Source organism: Armigeres subalbatus, chromosome 1 (genome assembly GCF_024139115.2).
Source record: "Armigeres subalbatus isolate Guangzhou_Male chromosome 1, GZ_Asu_2, whole genome shotgun sequence".
Taxonomy (NCBI): Eukaryota; Metazoa; Arthropoda; class Insecta; order Diptera; family Culicidae; genus Armigeres; species Armigeres subalbatus.
In genome coordinates this window covers 109,859,085-109,885,975 of record NC_085139.1, presented here as the reverse complement: position 1 = coordinate 109,885,975, position 26,891 = coordinate 109,859,085, and the positions used below count along the sequence as shown (strand labels likewise).

The 26,891-nt window shown below is 43.3% G+C and overlaps 1 protein-coding gene across 4 annotated transcripts in view; it reads right to left on the bottom strand.

Moving 5' to 3' along the window:
- LOC134204790 (protein tolkin-like) overlaps positions 1-26,891 on the bottom strand; it is a 177,540-nt gene that overhangs the window by 59,527 nt on the left and 91,122 nt on the right. For all 4 annotated transcript variants that reach the window (XR_009977983.1, XR_009977980.1, XR_009977987.1 and 1 more), the window contains exon 3: positions 17,672-19,040. Coding sequence is in view for 1 of the 4 variants with exons in the window: in XM_062679594.1 (XP_062535578.1) it covers positions 17,672-19,040 (1,369 nt within the window). In the remaining 3 variants the exon portion in view is untranslated. The remainder of the gene's footprint in view (positions 1-17,671; positions 19,041-26,891) is intronic.

The following is a 26,891-nucleotide window of genomic DNA, read 5'->3' as shown; positions in this document are numbered from 1 at the left end:
AGGCCCGGAAGCCTCCTTTCAAGAGGCCCGGAAGCCTCCTTTCAAGAGGCCCAGAAGCCTCCTTTCAAGAGGCCCAGAAGCCTCCTTTCAAGAGGCCCGGAAGCCTCCTTTCAAGAAGCCCGGAAGCCTCCTTTCAAGAGGCCTGAAGCCTCCTTTCAAGAGGCCCAGGCCTCCTTTCAAGAGGCCCGAAGCCTCCTTTCAAGAGGCCCGGAAGCCTCCTTTCAAGAGGCCCGGAAGCCTCCTTTCAAGAGGCCCGGAAGCCTCCTTTCAAGAGGCCAGGAAGCCTCCTTTCAAGAGGCCCAGGCCTCCTTTCAAGAGGCCCGAAGCCTCCTTTCAAGAGGCCAGAAGCCTCCTTTCAAGAGGCCCGGAAGCCTCCTTTCAAGAGGCCCGGAAGCCTCCTTTCAAGAGGCCCGAAGCCTCCTTTCAAGAGGCCCGAAGCCTCCTTTCAAGAGGCCCGGAAGCCTCCTTTCAAGAGGCCCGGAAGCCTCCTTTCAAGAGGCCTGAAGCCTCCTTTCAAGAGGCCCGAAGCCTCCTTTCAAGAGGCCCGGGAAGCCTCCTTTCAAGAGGCCCGAAGCCTCCTTTCAAGAGGCCCGGAAGCCTCCTTTCAAGAGGCCTGGAAGCCTCCTTTCAAGAGGCCCGAAGCCTCCTTTCAAGAGGCCCGAAGCCTCCTTTCAAGAGGCCCGAAACCCCCCTTCTAGAGGCCCCAAGCCTCCTTTCAAGAGGCCCGGAAGCCTCCTTTCAAGAGGCCCGGAAGCCTCCTTTCAAGAGGCCCGGAAGCCTCCTTTCAAGAGGCCCGGAAGCCTCCTTTCAAGAGGCCCGGAAGCCTCCTTTCAAGAGGCCCGGAAGCCTCCTTTCAAGAGGCCCGGAAGCCTCCTCGCCCGCGGCCCGCAAGCCTCCTTTCAAGAGGCCCGGAAGCCTCCTTTCAAGAGGCCCGGAAGCCTCCTTTCAAGAGGCCCGGAAGCCTCCTTTCAAGAGGCCCGGAAGCCTCCTTTCAAGAGGCCCGGAAGCCTCTTTCTAAGAAGCCCAGAAGCCTCCTTTCAAGAAGCCCGGAAGACTCCTTTCAAGAGGCCCGGAAGCCTCCTTCCTGAAGCTCGTAATTGTTTTTCCAAAAGGCTTGGAAGTGCACTTTCGAGTGTCTCAGAAGCGTACTTTCAACATTCTAGAAATCCGTGCAAAAAAATCCGTGTTATTTCGAGAATCCGTGTAAAATTATTAAAATACGTATAAAAAACCGTTTGAAAATAATCCGTGTAAAAAAAGAATCGGGTGTATGTGAAATTTTTGATGATTTGTGAAATTTATTGTGGGAGAAGAAAACCATTAAAATAAAACCATATTATTGACTAATATACGCGACTATTGATTGTAACACAGTAGAAATAAGAAATTGATGAATTTGTTTTTTGGGTTGAAATACAAACTTAAATGATTATAATTTTCTGAAAAATACCGTTTATTTATAATCCGTTTCTTCAACATTTCCCACAGCCACCTTTACCCCCTGCGTTTGTCCCCCTCCAGAAAATTTAGAAAAATAGTTCCATGTTGGTCAATTTCATTTACTTATTTCCTACATATTTCTTAATTTGTATTTTGAATTACATCTCTTCTATAACCATTTGTTTAGCAAAGCATCGAAATTGTTATTGAAAAACGAGCAATGGGTAATGTTTTCAACATAATCGCGAGTAGACGTAGGACTTGTATAAACGTAACGTATTTACATTTAACTTCCAACTTTTGGATCTATGGAGTTTAATTATAGGTATTGATATTGGAAACGACAACTTCCATGCTGTGTAGAATTATTAACAATTTGTTTATTCAAAACTTCTGGAAATAAAACTCATAATAAAGCCTTTATTTACTCAAGCAAATGTAGGGCATTTATAGATTTCTTATTGATGATACATAGTATTTGAAGTTTAAAAATTCTTTTTATAAAATTTTCAGACTTGGGCAAAATGTGCTATATTAGGGGAACTGTCCCGTTTTCCAAACAAAAAAATACAGCACCAATTTCGTTGCTTCTTTGTGCTAACATGCGTGCTTACTGCTGAAAAAAATCACAACAATAAGAAACAAGTAACAGGGAACAGTAACGCTACTAAAATAGAGGTACTGCTAATACGTCAACGAAAAATTATTTAATGTTTTGATTCCAAACTCCGAGTCAAAATTAATAATCTTATTTCTTAAAAATGAAAAACAAAGAATAAGATAAAGTTTATTTAAATATTCTTCTGGAAATTGTTTTTTGCGGACTTTTTCAAAACATTTACATGTTATACAGCGAAATTTTCTAATCTAAAATGGATATTAACACTATTGCTGATTCTGCCTCTTTCATTGCTAATGCCTTCTGCAAATAAACGAAAGTAATTATTTTTATCAAATTTTTATTTTCATCGGTGTAGTTGTAGGAATCAGTACCATGTTTAAATGTACCAAGCGCAACTTTACATATGGTCAGTCATATGACATGACTCGTACCCATCCCGGGATCATGTGGATTATGAAACCAATTACCATTTTTCTTCATCCACCACCTCAGCCTCAGCCATCATCGGCCTCTAGCCGTGTATTCCGAGCGATGTGATGGACGATTGCATCCATAGCAACCGACACCACTGCACTCGACCATCATCAAGCACAGAATGACAAAAAAATGCGCCCACTTCTTTCATGCATATTCGCAGACCCACCGGCAGTTCTACCGCTGGTGACTGCATGCTGTCGCTGTGTAGGTAAAAACAGCGAACGAACGAACGAAACGAAAAATGCGCGAGCAAAAAGAACATCAGTACGCGCTGCTGTCACAAATTGTAATGACTCGCACACGGCAGGCAGTGCATCTTTTATACACAAAGAAAATCTTCCGGTAGACTCGAAGGCCCGTGACATACCGCATTCTGATGTCCGTGTTAGGAATGCACGGGATTGGTTACACATGGAATTTTTACTGGCTTTGACAAGAATTTAAATTTTCAATAGCTTATCGTTAATAATGTTAGGTTTCAATGAAATAGGCAATATGGTGGATAGTTTCCGAGTCGATTGATATATAAATCTTAAAAATCCATCGAAAGATAAAGGCGCTGGTAACGTTCAAAATCTTTCCGTCCAGCGTAACGCTCTCGATTTCCAAAAATCTAAATGACACCCAGTATAGTAAAGAAAGACGTAAGTCCTACGTCAAAATGTGAAGTCCAAGTAGGGTAAAACTGAATCGCACTCACTGCAAGGTGGATTCTTCAGGTTCGGATGAATCGGCACACTCTTCTATCTCCATTATCAAATTCAAAGAACCGTTCACTCATGTGGGAATGGTGGGAAACGGAATGCCTGCCCCATAAGTGTGACCATTTCTCAATAATTAACTCCTCAAAAGCCTTAAGGAAAATATCTTTCTGTTTAACACAACGAGGACGAGGCTTGATAGCTTCGAACACCCTGGAACACTGTTGAACCTTATTAATCATGGAATGCAAATTCGTCAGAGAAAGACAACTAGGGTTTTACATTTTACTTAATACAAGCTTTAATCGTTTCTTTGCAAAGCTATAGCTAAACGTATACGTCACACTTGATAGGGTACTTGCGTGTTTCGTCGAGCATCGTCATGCTCGGGATCCGGATCCTTGGTGTCTTCGAAGCTCAGCAAGTGGCCACTGCTTGACGACGAGGAACTAACGGCGCCTTGCCGATTTTGTCCGTTGCGCATTGTAGGGTAAAATGTCCAATAGTGGACCCCCTAGTAGCGGAATTGGGGGCAGCAGGGAATATGTCCAAGAGCTTGACGATCCCTCCCCAGGCCATCAGCGAGTTGTGGCGCCTGCCTAGGATGTGGTGGGGTTTGACAGTGGGCCCTGTTAAACCTCTATAAAAAGCTGCATTATCTGCAAGTAGGCTCCGCCAGAGCGACCGTGTGCCGCTCAAAGCGCACAGGCCCAAGTCCTGGTGTTAGGTGGGACGCTAAACAGCCCTGACACGACGGTCCTCCGACGAGACAGGAGGTTTGCGCAGGCCCAATAAGCCGCCTTTAAAAACAACTATTACGAACGACATAGAAGATAATACGACTCGATACAATCGGCAACGACCTAGGAAACGAATAAAGGATCACGATTGGAAGCTTGGAACATGGAACTGCAAGTCGCTAGGCTTCGCAAGTTGCGACAGGATAATTCACGATGAATTACATCCCCGCAACTTCGATGTCGTAGCGCTGCAGTAAATCTGCTGAACAGGACAGAAAGTGGGGAAAAGCGGGCATCGAGCGGCTACCTTCTACCAAAGCTGTGGCACCACCAACGAGCTGGGAACCGGCTTCATAGTGCTGGGAAAGATGCGCCAACGCGTGATTGGGTGGCAGCCAATCAACGCAAGGATGTGCAAGCTGAGGATAAAAGGCCGTTTCTTCAACTATAGCACCATCAACTTGCACTGCACACACGAAGGGAGATCCGACGACGAGAAAGAAACGTTCTATGCACAGCTGGAGCAGACATACGATGGATGCCCACTGCGGGAAATGTACACCCAAAAAACAAATCTGACAATTATTGTATAAAAACTGGGCATATACAATTCTGTAAGCTTTTTATACACATATTGTATTAAAATAATACAAATCTGTATTGTTCTAATACAATATTTGTATATAAAGCTTACAGAATTGTATATGCCCAATTATTATACAGTTTCTGTAAGGTTCTTATGCAGAACTGTATTAAAATCTGCCATCCCCTGGTTGGGTGTATAGACCGGTCATCGGACCGGATAGTCTGCATACCGTATCGAACGACAACGGCCGACGATGCATTAATTTTGCAGCCTCCCGCGGAATGGTAGTCCGAAGCACTTTCTTCCCCCACAAGAATATTCACAAGGCCACATGGAAATCACCTCATCAAGTAACGGAAAAGCAAATCGACCACGTTCTAATCGACGGTAAATTCTTCTCCGACATCACGAACGTACGTACTTACCGCAGTGCGAATATTGAATCCGACCACTACCTCGTTGCAGTATGTCTGCGCTCAAAACTCTCGACGGTGATCAACACGCGTCGGAGTCGTCCGCCGCGGCTAACCATTGGGCGGCTGCAAGACGGTAGACTAGCCCAAGACTACGCGCAGCAGCTGGAAGTGGCACTCCCAACGGAAGAGCAGCTAGGCGCAGCGTCTCTTGAAGATGGCTGGAGAGATATTCGATCCGTTATTGGAAGCACCACAACCGCTGCACTAGGCACACCGGATCAGAGAAACGACTGGTATGACGGCGAATGTGAGCAGTTAGTTGAGGAGAAGAGTGCAGCATGGGCGAGATTGCTGCAACACCGCACGAGGGCGAACGAGGCACGATACAAACGGGCGCGGAACAGACAAAACTCGATTTTCCGGAGGAAAAGCGCCAGCAGGAAGATCGAGACCGTGAAGAGACGGAGGAACTGTACCGCGCTAATAACGCACGAAAGTTCTATGAGAAGTTGAACCGTTCACGTAAGGGCCACGTGCCACAGCCCGATATGTGTAAAGACATAAACGGGAACCTTCTTACAAACGAGCGTGAGGTGATCCAAAGGTGGCGGCAGCACTACGAAGAGCACCTGAATGGCGATATGGCAGACAACGGTGGCGGTATGGTAATGAACCTAGGAGCACGCGGGCAGGACATGCGACTTCCGGCTCCGAATCTCCAGGAAATCCAGGAGGAGATCGGCCGGCTGAAAACAACAAAGCCCCTGGAGCTGACCAACTACCAGGAGAGCGGTTTAAACACGATAGTGAAACACTGGCTAGAGCGCTGCACTGGCACCAAAGTTTGGGAGGATGAGGTTCTGCCGCAGGAGTGGATGGAAGGTGTCGTGTGTCCCATCTACAAAAAGGGCAATAAGCTGGATTGTAGAAACTACCGTGAAATCACATTGCTGAACGCCGCCTACAAGGTACTCTCCCAAATTTTATGCCGCCAACTAGCACCAATTGCAAGAGAGTTCGTGGGACAGTACCAGGCGGGATTTATGGGTGAACGCTCTACCACAGACCAGGTGTTCGCCATACGTCAGGTATTGCAGAAATGCCGCGAATACAACGTGCCCACACATCATCTATTTATCGACTTCAAAGCCGCATATGATACAATCGATCGGGACCAGCTATGGCAACTAATGCACGAAAACGGATTTCCGGATAAACTGATACGGTTGATCAAGGCGACGATGGATCGGGTGATGTGCGTAGTTCGAGTTTCAGGGGCATTCTCGAGTCCCTTCGAAACGCGCAGAGGGTTACTACAAGGTGATGGTCTTTCGTGTCTGCTATTCAACATCGCTTTGGAGGGAGTAATACGAAGGGCAGGGATTGACACGAGTGGTACGATTTTCACGAAGTACGTCCAGTTATTTGGTTTCGCCGACGACATTGATATCATGGCACGTAACTTTGAGAGGATGGAGGAAGCCTACATCAGACTGAAAAGCGAAGCTAAACGGATTGGACTAGTCATCAACACGTCGAAGAAGAAGTACATGATAGGAAGAGGCTCAAGAGAGGTCAATGTAAGCCACCCACCACGAGTTTCTATCGGTGGTGACGAAATCGAGGTGGTTGAAGAATTCGTGTACTTGGGCTCACTGGTGACCGCCGATAACGATACCAGCAGAGAAATTCGTAGGCGCATAGTGGCTAGAAATCGTACGTACTTTGGACTCCGCAAGACGCTCCGATCGAATAGAGTTCGCCGCCGTACCAAACTGACTATCTACAAAACGTTTATAAGACCGGTAGTTCTCTACGGACACGAGACCTGGACGATGCTCGTGGAGGACCAACGCGCACTGGGAGTTTTTGAAAGGAAAGTGTTGCTGTACCATCTATGGTGGGGTGCAGATGGCGGACGGTACGTGGAGGAGGCGAATGAACCACGAGTTGCATCAGCTGTTGGGAGAACCATCGATCGTTCACACCGCGAAAATCGGAAGACTGCGGTGGGCCGGGCACGTAGCCAGAATGTCGGACAGTAATCCGGTGAAAATGGTTCTCGACAACGATCCGACGGGCACAAAAAGGCGAGGTGCGCAGCAAGCAAGGTGGATCGATCAGGTGGAGGACGATTTGCGGACCCTCCGCAGACTGCGTGGTTGGCGAAGTGCAGCCATGGACCGAGCTGAATGGAGAAGACTTTTATGTGCAGCACAGGCCACTCCGGTCTTAGTCTGATAATAAATAAATAAATAGTTACAACACTTTTATTTCACAATTTACATGGAATATTTAATTTTACAACACGACACCCACTATAATTTCCTCTATGGTTGAGGCAGAAATATAACTGTTTTCTCCTTGGCTGAGGTATTTATCAAAAATTTGGTGCTAAGACGCAGCTCAAACATCATCCAAATACGACGTTTGACGTTTCATGTTTCTCCGACCTTTGTATGTATGTTCTTGTACAAAATGTGATGGCGGCCAAGATTTTTTTATGTACAGGTTATCCGACTTGTCAATATCCCCAACTCAGGGTCTGTCTCATTTGGAGAATTAAACTGAAATTAAACTTAAAAGTGACATTTCAATAATTATCAAATAACCCTGCTCGCAGAGGAGGATTACTTTTGACAGATATCGAATCATTTTGCATCGATGTCTTATTGGAAATGCTGGGTAGCACCAGCCATTCTTATCACTGGGTTATTTGCTAATTTTCGAACTGTCACTTTTAAGTTTAATTCTCCAAATGAGACAGAGCCTCAGCCATCTTGGATTTTTGTATGGAATTTATGCTCGTTTGTTTACGTTTTGTACTGAAAATGTATGTTTCCCCCCCGCGCTGGTTATTCCCATCTACTGACGAAGTCGGATAACCTGTACATAAAACAATCTTGGTGGCGGCCTCTATTTATGAATGTGTTTTTTAGGAAATTGTCATTCGTTTCGTTATTTTTTGCCTTTCTCGTATACAAAGTATACGTAAAGGCTATATGTTCGCTCCAAAAACGAACTTTTTATAGGAGTCCCGGAGACCCATAGTGTTATATACCGATCGACTCAGCTCGACGAATTGAAGTGATGTCTGTGTGTATGTGTGTGTATGTGTGTGTATGTGTGTGTATGTGTGTGTGTGTATGTGTGTGTGTGTATGTGTGTGTGTGTATGTGTGTGTGTGTATGTGTGTGCGCAAATTAATCTCACTCATTTTTCAGGCACTTATCATTAACCGATTTGCTCGCAACAAGTTGCATTCGACGCGGAATCTTGTCCCATTGTTTCGTATTGAAAATTGGCCGAATCGGACTATGGGCTTCGGAGTTATGGCCAAAATATATTTTTTTACAACAAAAATTCTCACTCACTTTTTAGACATTTAGTCTTAGCTGATTTACTCGCAACAAGTTTCATTCAACGCAGAATCATGTCCCATTGTTTCGTATTGAAAATTGGACAGATCGGACTATGGGCTTCGGAGTTATGGCCAAAATATATTTTTTTACAACAAAAAATCTTAGTCACTTTTTAGACACTTACTCTTAGCTGATTTACTCGCAACAAGTTTCATTCAACGCAGAATCTTGTCCCATTGTTTCGTATTGCAAATTGGACAGATCGGACTATGGGTTTCGAAGTTATGGTCAAAATACACTTTTTCACATGATAAACACGTACAAAATTCTCACTCATTTTTCAGGCACTTATCCTTAACCTATTTGCTCGCAACAAGTTTCATTCGACGCGAAATCCTGTCTCATTGTTTCGTATTGAAAATTGGTCGAATCGAACTATGGGATTCGAAGTAATGGCCAAAATACATTTGTTGACAAGAAAAATTCTCACTCATTTTTTAGGCACTTACTTTTAGCCGATTTGCCTGCAACAAGTTGCAATCGACGCAGAATCTTATTCCATTGTTTCGTATTGAAAATTAAACAGATCGGTATTAAACAGATATGGCCAAAGTTTATTTTTTTGCCTTTTTGCCTTTCTGCCTTTCTCGTATACAAAGTATACGTAAAAGCTATATGTTCGCTCCAAAAACGAACTTTTTATAGGAGTCCCGGAGACCCATAGTGTTATATACCGATCGCCTCAGCTCGACGAATTGAAGTGATGTCTGTGTGTGCGTGTGTGTGTGTGTGTGTGTGTGTATGTGTGTGTGTGTGTATGTGTGTGCGCAAAATAATCTCACTCATTTTTCAGGCACTTATCCTTAGCCGATTTGCTCGCAACAAGTTTCATTCGACGTAGAATCTTGTCCCATTGTTTCGTATTGAAAATTTGCGGAATCGGACTATGGGATTCGGAGTTATGGCCAAAATATATTTTTTTATAAGAAAAATTCTCACTCACTTTTTAGGCACTTACTCTTAGCTGATTTACTTGCAACAAGTTGAGGCTTCGCCGCCATGAGCCTCTGGGTCTGCCTCTGCTGCGATGTCCCGCTGGGTTCCAGTCTAATGCTTGTTTACAGATTTCGTTTCCGCCCCTACGTAGAGTGTGGCCGACCCAGCCCCACTTCCGATCCCGAATTTCTGTTGCTATCGGCCTCTGGTGACAACGACGCCAAATGACCAGTTCGGCCGTATGTCCATTTCTGCTAAATAAATTTTTCGGCCGGATGGGTTTTTGTCTAACGCAGTGGTTCTCAACCTGGGGTACATGTACCTTTGCTGGCATCTGTGGGTACCTGAGACAAAAATGCGTAATGATGGATGTAATATAATAACGGGTGTTCAGCTGTTTCAAACATGCCGTCAAAACAGGAAGGATGCGCGCAGCGTTGTAAATTTTTTCCAAGCGAACAAAGATCGTGGAAAAAAACACGGTGGATAATTTTGAACAGGAAAATGTTTCGAAAGCTGTTGAAGGATTTCAAGTAGACCGAGCTTCATTGTATTCAAATGTGCTTAGAAGGACAAAGACAAGAAGCAGCTCGACAATAGGATCAGAAGCATCATCCTGAAATCGCCGCCGTCCAACGGTCATGTCATCGGTCTGGTCATCTTCAAATTTTAAACGACTTCTTTCTATCCAGTTTATTTCGTTCATATGACGTTATTGTCGGCGTAGCGACAAATCAGAATTCAAAAGTCGGGACTTCCGAACCGAATTTTCTTCCGAAGTTTTATCTGTCGAACTAATTGATGCGTTGTTTAGCGCATCTTTAGGCAAATCCAGCGCACAAATTCCGAAGCTGGGTAATTTGTCTGTATCTGGAGAAAAATCCAACTTCGGTATAAAAAGCGTACTAACTTTGTTCCGGATAGACAATACTACCAGATATAACAGAATTTTTTTTTTCTGTTGAGCACATCTGTTGTCCTGAACAAAGAGCACAGTTTTCATAAAGTCATGGTCACCGTGAAATTTTAAATCGATAATCAAAACCCAGGGTCAAAATATATTTCACTCATTTCGAAAAAGTCCAGCAATTGATATAGTGAAAATTGATTTTCAAACACAACAGAACATGTTGACGAAATATCATAATTTCCACTTCGTAATTGACCAGATCTCCCAAGGGCTTGACGATCCCTCCCCAGGCCATCTGCGAGTTGTGGGGATGTGGTGGGGTTTGACAGTGGGCCCTGTTAAACCTCTATAAAAATCTGCATGTATCCGCAAGTAGGCCCCACCAAAGCGACCGTGTGCCGCTCAAAGCGCACAAGCCCAAGTCCTGGTGTTAGGTGGGACGTTAAACAGCCCTGACACGACGGCCCTCCGACGAGACAGGAGGTTTGCGCAGGCCCAATAAGCCGCCTAGAAAACCAATCATTACGAACAATATAAGAGATAATGCGACTCGATATAATCGGCAAAGACCTAGGCGACGAATACAGGATCACGATTGGAAGCTTGGAACATGGAATTGCAAGTCGCTAGGTTTCGCAGGTTGCGACAGGATGATCTACGATGAATTACATCCCCGCAACTTCGACGTCGTGGCGCTGCAGGAGATTTGCTGGACAGGACAGAAAGTGTGGAAAAGCGGGCATCGAGCGGCTACCTTCTACCAAAGCTGTGGCACCACCAACGAGCTGGGAACCGGCTTCATAGTGCTGGGTAAGATGCGCCAACGCGTGATTGGGTGGCAGCCAATCAACGCAAGGATGTGCAAGCTGAGGATTAAAGGCCGTTTCTTCAACTATAGCATCATCAACGTGCACTGCCCACACGAAGGGAGACCCGACGACGAGAAAGAAGCGTTCTACGCACAGCTGGAGCAGACATACGATGGATGCCCACTGCGGGACGTTAAAATCGTCATCGGTGACATGAACGCACAGGTAGGAAGGGAGGAAATGTATAGACCGGTCATCGGACCGGATAGTCTGCACACCGTATCGAATGACAACGGCCAACGATGCATAAACTTCGCAGCCTCCCGCGGAATGGTAGTCCGAAGCACCTTCTTTCCCCGCAAAAATATCCACAAGGCCACATGGAAATCACCTAACCAAGAAACGGAAAACCAAATCGACCACGTTCTAATCGACGGTAAATTCTTCTCCGACATCACGAACGTCCGCACTTACCGCAGTGCGAATATTGAATCCGACCACTACCTCGTTGCAGTATGCCTGCGCTCAAAACTCTCGACGGTGTACAACACGCGTCGAAGTCGGACGCCGCGGCTTAATATCGGGCGGCTACGAGACGGTAGACTAGCCCAAGAATACGCACAGCAGCTGGAAGTGGCACTCCCAACGGAAGAGCAGCTAGGCGCAGCGTCTCTTGAAGATGGCTGGAGATATTCGATCCGCCATTGGTAGCACCGCAACCGCTGCACTTGGCACGGTGTCCCCGGATCAGAGAAACGACTGGTATGACGGCGAATGTGAGCAGTTAGTGGAAGAGAAGAATGCAGCATGGGCGAGATTGCTGCAACACCGCACGAGGACGAACGAGGCACGATATAAACAGGCGCGGAACAGACAAAACTCGATTTTCCGGAGGAAAAAGCGCCAGCAGGAAGATCGAGACCGTGAAGAAACGGAGCAACTGTACCGCGCTAATAACACACGAAAGTTCTATGAGAAGTTAAACCGTTCACGTAAGGGCCACGTGCCACAGCCTGATATGTGTAAGGACATAAACGGGAACCTTCTTACGAACGAGCGTGAGGTGATCCAAAGGTGGCGGCAGCACTACGAAGAACACCTGAATGGCGATGTGGCAGACGAAGATGGCGGTATGGTGATGGACCTGGGAGAACGCGCGCAGGACATAATTTTCCCGGCTCCGGATCTCCAGGAAATCCAGGAGGAGATTGGCCGGCTGAAGAACAACAAAGCCCTGGGGTTGACCAACTACCAGGAGAGCTGTTTAAACACGGTGGTGAGGCACTGGCTAGAGCGCTGCACTGGGTCATTACCAAGATTTGGGAGGAGGAAGTTTTGCCGCAGGAGTGGATGGAAGGTGTCGTGTGTCCCATCTACAAAAAGGGCGATAAGCTGGATTGTAGCAACTACCGCGCAATCACATTGCTGAACGCCGCCTACAAGGTACTCTCCCAAATTTTATGCCGTCGACTAGCACCAACTGCAAGGGAGTTCGTGGGGCAGTACCAGGCGGGTTTTATGGGCGAACGCTCCACCACGGACCAGGTGTTCGCCATTCGCCAAGTACTGCAGAAATGCCGCGAATACAACGTGCCCACACATCATCTATTCATCGACTTCATTCGATGAAGAATATTGTCCAATTGTTTCGTATTGAAAATTGGCTCAATCGGACTATGGGTTTCGAAATTATGGCCAAAATTATTTTTTTTACATAAGAAACACGTACAAAATTCTCACTCATTTTTCAGGCACTTATCTTTAACGGATTTTCTCGCAACAAGTTGCATTCAACGCGAAATCTTGTCCCATTGTTTCGTATTAAAAATTGGCCGAATCGGAGTTATGGGATTCGGAGTTATGGCCTAAATATACTTTTTACTAAGAAAAATTCTCACTCACTTTTTAGGCACTTACTCTTAGCTGATTCACTCGCAACAAGTTTCATTCGACGTAGAATATTGTCCAATTATTTCGTATTGAAAATTGGCCCAATCGGACTATGGGTTTCTAAGTTATGGCTAAAATTATTTTTTTTACATAAGACACACGTACAAAATTCTTACTCATTTATCAGGCACTTATCTTTAACGGATTTTCTCGCAACAAGTTGCATTCGACGCGGAATCTTGTCCCATTGTTTCGTATTGAAAATTGGCGCAATCGGACTATGGAGTTAGCATTAGCATTGAGCAATTCGCACAAATTCGTAGGTGGTACAAGCCAAGACTATTTGTACGAGAGTAGCATCAATTTCATCCGTTACCTCAGGTAATGATTTGGGACTAATCATTTACCTCTTAGACGGAAGCAATGCACTCTCCAATAGTCGAGATGTGTCCTGGCCACGTCCTTGCGAATGCTGAGGAATGGGAAGGATGGTTAGTTTGACACCTACTTAAGAAAGATGCAGAGAACTCTACGACCTCTCATAGGTGCCACGGGAGGTTTTGGGATTGTGTGGAAGATTATAACAGTAGGAATCGTTTTGGTAGAACGTGAAGCACAGAAAGAACTAAGATAGAAATACATAGCAGGAAATAGACGAGCCTGGAATTGAACCCACGACCTCCTGCTTATAAGGCAGAAGCGGTAGCTACTAGACCACCGAGCTCGTTGGCGAAATCGGACTATGGAGTTGTGGCCAAAATACATTTTTCAAAATCTCACTCATTTTAGTCACATATGTACCTTCAGCCGATTTGCTCGCAAGAAGTTGCATTCGATGCAGAATCCGGTCCCATTGTTTCCTGTTGAAAATTGGCCGGATCGGACTATAGGCTCAGAAGTTATGGTCAAAATACTTTTTTTCACCAAAAGTGCGTAGAAATTACTCACTCGAAAGATTCGAGAAAGGCACCATCACCGCTAGGTGGATTAATCTGGGTTTTTTCATCTGCTTTTAATGAATATTCAACGACAAGGGTGGAAAATAGCGTGAGTTGTGCGGTTTGTCAAACTGCAAGTGAGATACTTCACTAACTTGATGCTGTCAGTTTGCATAGATAGGGTGGGATGAAAAAGGAAATCTTGCGGTGGAGCCAGCAAGTCATTCCTATGAAACCGAACGGTTACAAGGGTAACCAAATTAAGTGGAACCCCGGGCCCCTTTTTTTCGATTTCTAAACTAAAATCAATGCCGCTGCTAATTCCGGCTTAATTTGTTCTACATTTGTTTGACTAGTTTCCGATATTTAAAAGAACAGTAAGATCGATTGATTGTAACGTTTATTTGCATGCTCCAAATATGTGCATGGGAGTACATTAAAAACCACAACATATTTATATTTACGAATGCTCCCGAGCTAATTGGAAGATGGCGTCCGAGAAACATAGAAGGATGCTTCCAATCCTCTTGCAACGTGGTAACCGAGTTATTCGAAGAAAAAGAAAGACTTCATGCCTTTCAAACGGAGGCTTCTGAACCTTTAGACTCTATATTTCAGTTCAGAGGCTTATTCTCAACGTAATATTCAACATTTTGTTTCGATTAGGTAGATTGCATTTTTTTAATTTGTTAATTCGAAGTTTTGTCCTTTTGATCTTTTGTTCCTCAGCCCCTCATACACTGTGCTGGTTATTGAAGGCAGGATTCAATGGGTCCGCGACGTTAGGCATAAGTACGTTAGGCATAATGGACGTTAAGCATCATGGACGTTAGGCATAATGGACGATAGGCATAATGTACGTTAGGCATCATGTACGTTAGGCATAATGGACGTTTGGCATAATTCTGCTTTCTTCATATCATAGACTGTTCTTTGGGTAATTTTATGCCTAACATCCATTATGCCTAGCGTACATTATGCCTATCATCCGTTATGCCTATCGTCCATTATGCCTAACATACTTACGCCTAACGTCTTTATGCCTAACGGGGTATACCCGGATTCAATTGACTTTGATTGATCGCCATGAATATTATTTACAAGTTTAAGACCATGAAATGAAAAAAATACACAAGTATCAAAACATTATAAATAAAAGTCGAGTCAAGTACGAGACACTGAAGACGGCCTTACTGTTGAGGTCGGAATACGTATTTGTCAAGATACAATTAAGTAGTGGAATTCAAGGGGATTGTACAAACTCGTCTTATGACAAGTGAAGACATTCCACTAAAAAGCTCAAAATAATTTTCTAAACATTATAAATGAGTTTTGATGGGAATTGTAATACGTCCACCATTACGGCTTTTGTCCGAGGTACCCCTGGGCCCAGCGAAGGTACCTCCAGGGGTACATGTACCCCAGATTGAGAACCGCTGTTCTATACGACCTATACGAAGTATACATTCAAACGACCCCTATAAGAATGTAAAAATGGTAACTTATTAGGCTTAGCAACCTCGCAGTTATTAACTATGGGAGTGTTAACTATCGTACTGGTATGTGGTACTGGCGCGGCCTGGCAACCAAAGTCCCGGTACTTAAAGTGTCAAACTAATGCATAGTTGACAAAAAAAAACATTCTCTATAACATGACACACAATTAGCGATCGTATTTAGTATATGTATTGAAGTCTGTATCGGGAAAACATGCCTAATGCTAACGGCGCTATTAGCATTCTAATACTTCTATTACCTGCCACATAAGACACGTTGCAATGGCATGACAGAAATCTTCTTGGACGGTGGACATCAGAAGTAGTGATTTTTCCAATAAGATCCACTCTCTCGCAGACTGTGCTAAGTCGTTCTGGCAATTGACCAAAATTCTCAAATCCAAGCCACGGCCCGTTTTGCATTTGATCCCATTAGACAACAATGGCTCCAAGGATCGCTTGATGACTCCTGCAGAGAAGATCGTCACTTCCCCAGCTCGCAAAATCTTGTACAGAACATCGTCAGTAGTTACGAGAAAGTTTTCCATTTAATTTTTTTTACAAACAAATAATGTGAAAGTTGAAATTTTTATGTACCTAATATAATTTTATATTAATTTCATTGTCATTGGCTAAGGAGCTAATAGTATATTGCTGCAAAGCTTTTTTGCTGTACGTAAATCAAAATTGAAAAACATGTCACTTGCACGATTCTGCTTCTAACCGCCTCGATATTTACGGAAATTCTTCTGAATTTCACGATGAACTTCTAAATTTTCACGAAAAATTCTGCCCATTACTATGGCAAACTATTTTAATTTTGCACAAAACATTACTCTGAAATTTTATAAGACTTTTTTTTATAGATTTTCACAGAAGTTACCACGTGAAATAATTCTGAATGATTAAAAAAATCTTTCGAATCTTCTGAATAAGAAAGTAAAATTATGGAAAACACACACAAGAGAATGTGATGTTTTTAATAAGCGAAACTGTTTAATACTTCAAACAGCGATTCGAGTATTTCTATCCCTGTTGGCCTTCTTGAAGAATGTGGATATAGGGTAAAATGCCGAATAGTGGACCCCCTAGTAGCGAAATTTTGCTCTTCCTGGCATAAGGAGTGGAAATTTTTTAAATAATTATTTTGCGTGCTATCTAATATCAAGCCCTGCATCTCCTCTTCACGATACATGCATAAAACACTCAAATACACGACGTTATTCATTGAAATTAACATTGTAAAGTCGGACTAAATATGCCCTATAGTAGACCCCCTGGGGGTCCATAATTGGAAATTGCTTCCCTATAGCCGACACTTCATTTGATTTTCATGTTTCGTTTCGGAACGTTCTTCTTCCCTATTATGGACCCCCCAAAATATTCCTATAATGGACACTCTTGTGTTTATTTTCTAAAGAATTGTAAAAAATCAACCAATTTTACTTTCCATAGCATTTTCAATGCATGTAATCAAATCATAGGACTGTAAGGTAGGTTCCCCCGATGGAATTTCATAGTAAAATGTTTCCATTTTGCTGTAATAATAAAAAAATGTCTGGAGGGTCCACTATAGGTTGGGGGTCCACTATTGGGCACTTTACCATATTTTGCTACAATCTGGACTGCAATTGAACTGTTTGCTTGAGAAACTGCATATGTAACATTTTTGGCCAAAATGAGATTTTTATATATTCTGAATCCTCTAAAAAAATACGTATTATGGACAAAACACGAAAAAAAATTTTTGTTCACGAATGTATGAAATTGTTTTCGTTTGTTTAAGAAACTACATATGTCCACGCACCATGCACAGTTTTTGCACTGGAAGTGCACCAGGGTGTTGAGTTTTGCCAAAAACTATTGATCTGTATCGAAGAAATCGAAAGGTTCGGTGCCAATTTGTTCAAAACCAGATTTTTGTTGTTTTCTCGAAATTGTGTAAAATGGACTTATACAGTTTATCAAACAAATGATTCAATTATGATCGGGTTTCTACTGAACATTTCAAAGGCGATACTTTGCTTTTTAAGTGAAAGGAAAAGTCGGTACTGTTTTGGATATAGCTTGTGCGAAAATTGGGTGTAGTTTTTATTGGCATTGATGCGCATTAGTAGAACCTTATATAATATTGTTTCTGTGAACTAATTAGGATTATTTTACACATTGGCTCGAACTCATATTGAATAACCTCTAATTGTTCCTTTCACACACATACTGATACCAAATTACAACAATATGAAACACAATTCCCGAGTGTACCATTCAGGTGAAACCAATTGACCTACCTTGCTGCATCAACAGGTTGTTGTTGAGAGGAATGCAGTTCGCCACCTTCTTCGGCAACCATGTGAGCCTCCAGGAATGACGACCGAACTACATTTCCCTTGGTGTCCCTTATCAATTCGCCTTCGTTGCTCTGCCTCCCAGCGCCGTGCCGTTTCTCCTCGATAATAATATCGTCCAGAATGCGGGTTGCCGAATGCCGTTTGGGTGGTTTTCCTTCGTTTGCTTTGTCGATTTTCCGGACCTTTGTCGGGCCACGTGAGTCCCCCTTTCCGCCGCCGACCTTACCGTCCCAATATTTCTCCGCTACCGGTTTGTTTCTGCTTGCGGTTTGCTTGTCTTTGGGGACTTTTTTGCCGCCGGAATGGGACTTGGGTTTGTTTTTGGACCGCTTCAAATTGGAATCATTCACGGAGAGGGTCGGATTGCCCAAATCGGTCTTTAGTCGTTCCAGGCGGGCCTTGTACGAATCGAAATTTGCATCGAGTGGTTTTTTCTTCGATCTGTTGTCGATATCAGTTGTGTCAATAGTGGCGCTGGTGTTGCCGTTTTTGCGCCCATTTCCCTGCCGACGTCTTCTGTGGTGTCGCTTGTGGGCCGTAATGCTCCCATCGCCATTCAGAACTTGCACGTCTTCCAAGGTTCGGCCGTTGCCACCAGCATTGCTGAAACGATTGGCCTGGGTAGTGCGGGCGGGTTTCGACGTTGTGGTTGGGGTTGATGTCAAAAGTGCTCTCGACGCGGCAGTCTTCCTGCTCGCATGATTATTGCTGATTATGTTATCACTCGAATCGTCGATAACGATGTCCTTTGTGTCGGACTGGATGCGGTTATGGTCAATGTGGCGGGCATCCGCTGTTTTGGCGTTTTTCTTTTTCTTGATGATGGTCGCACTGCTGTCGCTGTCAGAACCATTCGACGTCGATGAAGTGGCTTCCGACTTGCCGCCTTGAGGATCCACTTGATGAGTGGCGGTGGAAGTGTTCCGAAGGATGATGTTATCATTGTTATCTATGATTGTCGCCTTTATGTGCGATTCTCCATAGCTTTGGCTGTCAATTATTGTATTGTCGTTATACGAGATTTGATTAAGTGATTTATGGTCAACCGGTTGCGAGCTCGAAGCGTAAACCGATGCTTCGTTGAGACTTTTTCTTGGCTGTTTGGTGGCTACGTTCAAATCAGGCGACAGTTGTTTCGTTTTCTTTCGAATTATGTCGGTAAGACCTTCCTCCTCCACTTGCAGCCCCTCGTGGTAGACTTCTTGTTTGAGTTTTTCCAGCTCTTGTTGGAAGGTTTTATTCAGTCTTTGTTTTTGCCACTCGGTTTCGTAGTCTATGTTTGGCAGTGCGATATCTCCCAAGAAGCCACCTGTGAAGTAGAGAAGAAGTATTTGTCTGAATAAACGAGTGAAAAAAAAATTGAATTGTAAATTAAATGTTTGGTTTTGGCACTGATAATTTTTACGCTACAATCAATTCATCACGGCGGAGAAGATACGACCGTATAGCTTACGCCGAGTTTTTATTTTTTATTTTTAGTACATTGGCTTTGAAATAGTTCTACCCTGCTCTTATGTATTAACATGAATACATAGGGGAGGAAGGGGTAAGATCACCACCCGGGACAAGAAGAGCACCCCTTTATTTTGTCGCTATTGTGCCTTCTTCTCTCTAAATAACCCCGCACACTGTTAAACTATAGTCCAACAAAATACTTGACACTGAAAAAATATTTAAAAAATGAAAATAATCTGGAATACAGATGATTTAGCCAAAGTTGGTAAAAACTTGGATTTTCTTTTAAGAAATCAGCATTGGAAAACAAAGTTTTTTAAAATATAAACATTGTTTAATGAAAATCTTGACCATCTACATCTATATAATAAAAATGAAATGGTCTGTATCCGCATAACTCAAAAACGGCTGGATGGATTTTCTTCACTCCTTCAGCAGATATGTTCGTTAGAGTTTCCGACAGGTTTATATGATATTTCCTGATGTGAAAATCATTAATAAAGTTGAGTAAATTGTGAAATACTAAAATTAAGAATCGTATGAAAATTTCGCATAAGCAGTTTCGGGCATTTTCGTCTACTATGCAGGACAACGTCTGCCGGGTCTACTAGTATATTATATGTCTTCAATAAATATGTTAGAGCCATTTAGAACATTCACAGTGAAATATTTGACCATGCGTAATTTGAATAATTTATCTCAAATGGGGCAAGATGAGCACCCCATTTTGAAATAATCAAATAATAAACAAAATACTAGAACTCTTTTGCACAACCTGCAATTATGGGTTACTTTGCCCTGAATCTGTTGAATAATTTACTGAAAGTTTAAACTGATTTTTTTTTATTCAATTTGATTTAAATGGTCTCAATGTGAAATAATAACTTACTTGATACTTGATACTTGATGGGCTACAGCTCTTCGATGAACCTACGCCGAATGGAGTATTCTTCTCCACTGGACTCGATCCTGGGCTAATCGCTTCCAGTCGCCCTGAACATTGAGCGCCCTCAGGTCCTCTTGAACTGCAAAAAGCCATCGTGTACGCGGCCTTCCGCGAAGCCTGCGGCCTCTTCCGGGTTTTCTACTAAATATTATCTTTGCTTGACGTTCTTCCGGCATACGAACAACGTGACCAGCCCACCGTAGTCTGCCGTGTTGTATAAGCTTAATAATATCCAGCCCTTTATACACCTGGTACAATTCGTGATTCATGCGACGCAGCCAGATACCGTTCTCCTGTTTACCGCCGAGTATTGTCCGCAGCACCTTACGCTCAAACACTCCGAGTGCTCTCCGATCAGCCTCCTTTAACGTCCATGTCTCATGGCCGTATAAAGCCACCGGAAGAATCAGAGTAGTATACAGCGCGAGTTTTGTTTTCGTTTGCAGACTACGGGACTTACGAAGTCCGTAATAAGCCCTATTTGCAGCTGCAATACGCCTTTTCACCTCGCGGGTAACATCATTATCGCACGTCACTAATGTTCCAAGATACACAAATTCTTCTACCATTTCATTTTTTTCACCATCCAGCACCATTTCGCTACCACCACCACTAATGAACCCACGTTGATTGCCAGCGACTATATACTTCGTTTTTCTGGAACTGATCGTGAATCCAATCCTCGCTGTCTCCCTCTTAAAAGGCACAAAAGCCTCTTCCACGGCACGGCGATCAATTCCGATAATATCGATATCGTCCGCAAATCCCAGGAGCATATGCGATTTTGTGATAATGGTACCGCTTCTTTGCACACCAGCTCTCCTAATCGCTCCCTCGAGCGTTATATTGAACAGTAGATTCGAGAGTGCATCATCCTGCTTTAATCCATCTAAGGTAACAAATGACGTCGATATTTCATCCGCAACCCTTACACTTGATTTCGATCCGTCCAACGTTATACGAATCAGCCGTATCAGTTTCGCCGGAAAACCATGTTCAAGCATAATTTGCCATAATTCATTCCGTTTCACTGAGTCGTACGCCGCCTTGAAATCAATAAACAGATGATGTGTCTGCAAGTTGTACTCCCGGAATTTATCAAGGATTTGTCTCAGGGTAAACATTTGATCCGTCGTTGATCGGCCCTCACGAAAACCTGCTTGGTATTCGCCGACGTAGGACTCTTCAAGCGGTCTCAATCTGTTGAACAGAATACGGGACATAATTTTGTACGCTGAATTAAGGAGAGTTATTCCTCGGTAGTTGACGCACTCCAGCCTGTGCCCTTTCTTAAAGAGAGGGCAAATGAGGCCGTCCAACCAGCTAGCAGGCATCTCCTCGTCTTCCCATATTTTCGACATAATATGGTGCAGAACTTCATAAAGCTGCTCACTGCCATGTTTGAGAAGTTCAGCCGGGAGCTGGCCCTTCCCCGCAGCCTTATTGTTTTTCAGCTCTTTAAAAGCTTTTTTAACCTCATCTAGTGTAGGTGACTCCACAGCTTGTCCATCGTCGCTAATATTTATTCTGTTCACCGATGCACCGTCACTTCCTCCATTCAACAAAGTCTCGAAGTGTTGCTTCCACCTGGCAGCCACTTCAGTTTTATCTGTCAGCAAATTCCCTTGTTGGTCGTTGCACATGACGGGAGATGGCGTTGTCTTTCTCCGCACGCCATTGACAGACTCATAAAACCTCCGCATATCGTTCTGCTCCATTTTTTCCTGCGCCTCACTAATAACTTGTTCTTCGTACTCTTTTTTCTTCCTGCGGTGGGTTCGTGCGGCTTCTGGCAACGTTCTTCTCGTCTGTCACTCTCTGACACTCCACATCGAGCCAACCCGTCCTGGGTCGCCTCTGTGCAGTGCCTACCACTTCTCGTGCTGTTGTGCTCACCGCTCCATGGATCGACTCCCATAGATCGTTGATGTTGTCGCTAACGTTGATTGCACTTATCCGTTCGTCGAGCTTCTGGCGGTACTCAGCCGATACTCCTTCCGCCGACAATCGCTGGATATTGTAACGCATCGTTCGCTGTGATCTTTCGTTCGATACAGTTGACAACCGTGATCGAATTTTACTGACAACGAGGTAGTGATCAGAGTCAATGTTCGGACCTCTGAGTGTCCGCACATCGATAACATCCGAGAAATGGCGCCCATCCACCAGAACATGGTCTATCTGGTTGCAAGTTTCACCATTTGGGAGTCTCCAGGTGTGCTTTCGGATGTTCTTTCGTGCAAAGTAGGTGATACTGATGGCCATCCCTCTGGCAGCAGCAAAATTTACTAGCCGTAGGCCGTTGTCATTCGTAGCGGATTGAAGGCTCTCCCTACCGATTATGGGACGGAAAAAGTCCTCTCTACCGACCTGAGCGTTAGCGTCCCCGATAACAATTTTCACGTCATGCTTTGGGCACTCTCCTTAGGCTTTATCAAGACATCCATAAAACGTGTCCTTCACGTCGTCGGATTTATCGTTTGTCGGTGCGTAAACGTTGATTAGGCTGTAATTGAAGAATTTGCCCCGTATCCTCAACACACAGATTCGTTCGCTAATGGGTTTCCACCGCATCACTCGCTTCATCTGCTTGCCCATCACTACGAAACCAACTCCATGCTCTGCTTTTTCACCGCCGCTGTGATAGATGTTATACTTGAATGCAGTGTTGGTCGTGGGGTCCACGGCTCGGAATTCACGTTCTCCGGATCTAGGCCATCGGACTTCTCCAATAGCACATCACTCCAACCTTCTGCAGTTCACGAGCCAGAAGGCTCACTTGTCTAGGTTCATTTAGGGTCCTGACATTCCAGGTACCGAGTTTCCAATCATAGTCCTTATTTAGTTGCCGGGTCGGTTGCCAAAAATAACGTTCTCTTTTTCTTCTATCTCCATTTTTCGTGGTATTTGAGAGGCTTCAGTAAGCTACCTTACCGGGGTCGCGTTACCTACATCGCGATGATGGGACTGCCACCTTAGGTATAGCTGACGCGATACAGCATTTTGTTGAACCATTGAACCATTAAAAACAGAGTTTTAGTTAAGTCACATTTATCAATATTACCGTTCTAGATGTTAGATAAGATGCAATAAAAAAGAACTGTAATATTGCGATATAGACACATTCCGGCGTGACGTTACAACGTTTTGATACTATATTAGGGTAACTGTCCTATTTTGGACCCCTAGAGGAAGTGCATCCCAATATATGCTTATATCTCTTGAAATACAGGTTTTATATGGGCGGAAATGACACAATTTTAAAGATGAAAGTCTTATTTATGAAATATGAATTCGAAATGAGCTTCAGTTATTGATAAATCAGTGAAATTTGTCATTTTATGAAATGAAAATATTCTTCGTTTTGGACAGTGCAACATATTTTCGACCCCCAAACGTACACATTTTGGACACCCTCAATTTAGTCTTTTCAAAGTCGAATATCTAATTTACCGTGGTCAATTGGGTCGAAGCCAAGTCTTATGTTTAAATTGGCATGCATCAATGAGAAGATTCCTGCGCTTTAAATTCACGATTTCGACAAAAACTTATTGTGTACGCGTAACGCGTTGTAACGCTCGCCTTCTTGAACAAACTAATTTCCTCGAAGTTTCGTCTAAATATTCCTTTTTCGCACGGGAAACCATTGAAATAGATGCTGAACAATGTTAATTTCCTGAAGCCAATGGGTGAATTAGCAGCGGCATTGCTTTTAGCATTAGCATTGAGCAGTTCGCACAAATTCGTAGGTGGTACAAGCCAAGACTATTGTATGAGAGTAGCATCACCTTCATCCGTTACCACAGATATTGATTTGGGACGAATCTCTATCTCTTAGATGGAAGCAATGCACTCTCCAATAGTCGAGATCTGTCCTGGCCACGTCCTTGCGAATGCTGAGGAAGGGGAAGGATGGTTAGTTGGACACCTACTTAAGAAAGATGCAGAGAACTCTACGACCTCTCATAGGTGCCACGGGAGGTTTTGGAATTGTTAGTGTGGAAGGTTATAATAGTAGGAATCGTTTTGGTAGAACGTTGTAGCGTTTGCTACAATCTGCGAAAATAGGATAGAGGATTAGGATAGAACATAATTATAACACATAGCTTTCTCCATACGCTAATTTGTTTCACGTACGCCAAATGGTAGGCCAGCAAACGTGAAACGACACTGATCAATTACCATAAAACGATAGGTCGCGATTTCCGCCGCGTTCGATTTCGCGAGATCAAGGTCGGGTCCAAGGAAGTTTTCGGGAAGATTGGGAAAGAGAGAGTCGTGGCTGCACCCGAAATTGCACGAAGAACCAGCGGTCAAATTAATATCTCGCAATTGTCCAATCGGTCGAAAAGATTCGCGGGAAATCCGAATTGAATTCGGCGAGGTCACGTTCCTTAATCTGAGGATCACGGTTTCGCTCACTTTCGTCCGAACCGCAGATAACAGTGGAAGTGTCTTGCTTTGTTCGTGTTTCGTAATTTAATTTGTAAGTTAAAAAGCAACGTGGTTAAACTTAATTACTTGTATTTAATTATATTCTCCCCGTTTAGTCCTAGTTGAATTGTGCAAGTAAATATAGTGTGCGTCGTAGGCTAGATTTGTGTGCTTAAAATCGATCTAGGCCAGGTAATTAGTTAATATGTGCTATGTGTAGAGATGTGTGCATTGTGGTAATTGTTTCGAATAGCCGACGGCTATATTTCCTTCCAAGCGCCAGGTCAGCGGAATCCCCCGGACGAAAGACCCCGGAAACCGTCATCTTGTCCGGTGGGAAGCGATTCGTCCTTATATCGCTTCAGTGGGGAGAGTGGTCGTCCATTGCCACCATCGATCAAGCCGCCATTCCACTATGGGGAATCAGGTGGCCGAAAATAAAAAAATCGACTTTCTCTGATTCGTAATTCAAGTTGACCTACTAAATGCTAATGCTTTGGAGCATTAATCCCCAGCATATCAGCACTCTAAGCCATATGGTTATCAAGATATAGGCATTAGAGCCAGACACTTTTTAGTTCTTGAAAAATCAATGCATTATTCAACTGTCAATATCTTCGGCTACAGTAGCTCTTTTCCAACTCTTTAAAAAGTTTCTGAAAGCTTTTCTTGAAGAACGGGTTAGTTATGGGAAAATAGGTAGTGAAACATCCAAAAATGACCCGAAGAAAAAAAATTTTTTTTTTCATACAAAAAGTTCCATACAAAAAGTTCCATACAAAAAAAGTTTCTCAAAGTTTCGCTTAGCGACTACCACTACGACTTTCTTTGGACCTCCCAGAAGGCATTAAAACAAATTTCAGCTACTTATGACTGCAAATCTGCGATTCCGATCACTTTTTCGAAAAAAAGTCATTAATTTTGAAACATTAAATGTAATTATTCTCATAATACACGGCAGACTGTGATGGGCTGGATACAAATCCCATGCGTATGACAAAAGAGCATCAAGAACAGTTAAAATAGAGATAGTAGATAACACGAAAAGTGTCGTTGGCTTCGTGATAGGCCGTGTACACGATAGCTTATGCAGCTATATGATACTCCATTTGGCGTAGGCTCACCAAGAGGAGGCAACTCATTATCTATCAAGTATCAAGCAAATAAATATGAAAAAAAACAATATACAATATACAATATACAATATACAATATATATCTCCATTACATGCATGGATGCGATTTTTCGAGTGCCTTCTTCACATATCTTACCGAATGGATTTTAAAAAGTGGCAGGTATCAAAGATATTAAAGGAAGCGTACTTGAAGAGAAAACAACTTATACAGAAAAGGCTTTATGATAGCTTTGGTGTGAGAGTCGACCAGCCAAGGCAAGGTGGAGCAGGATCAAGTACAACTGGAAACATTTGTCGACGAGCGTTTTCGAATCCAAATCTGTTAAGTGAAGCATTAAATGTCAACGAAGAGCTAATTCACCGGTTCTGGAACATTCTGATCGCGATAAACTGCCAAGAGCCAATCAATCCTGAAAATCTAGACAGTTATTGTAAAGCAACCTACCGGTTATATTTGCAGCTGTATGATTGGTATAAAATTCCTGCTACGGTGCATAAAGTCCTTGCCCATGCCGGGGATATAATTATTCATTCACCAGCACCACTTGGAATGTTGGCTGAAGAAGCAGCTGAGTGTCAACACAAGCACTTAAAAAAAAATCGGACTCATCCCTGGCAAAGCCTCAAGAGAAGAAAATTTACATGACGTTTTCATTCGTGCAAAGTTTTTTAGTGACTGAAACTTCTTGCAATACAACAGATTCGAGTACAGAAAAATATACCATAGCAGATATTTTAATCGATCTTGAAGAAATAAATGATGATTTTGTTGAGGATGTTCATGTACATAATGAATAAATAAATGTTGTTGCAGTATACTTATATATCTTGAAGCTTTTATTGCATGGAGTTTACTTAGTTAGTTATTCCCTTTACTTGTTTTACGGGTTAAGAGCCTGAACCAATCTGAAAAATCCTACAAAGACAACCTGTTACGTATGTAGATGCAATGGCCTGTATTTGACGGAGTCCTTGTGCAACTTAGAACATCTGTACAACTCAATTCACATAAAAACAGTATACAATTTTCTAGTTTGAACTCTACAGGTCTGCGCTGCAATAAAATACACATCTATAGACTGCTGTGTACATGAGACATTCGTAGATAAAAGGGATATATTCCATAGAGATCAAAGGTCTGTATTCCAGGGAGTTTGGAGACCTTAGAAGTAATAACGACCTGCAAAACA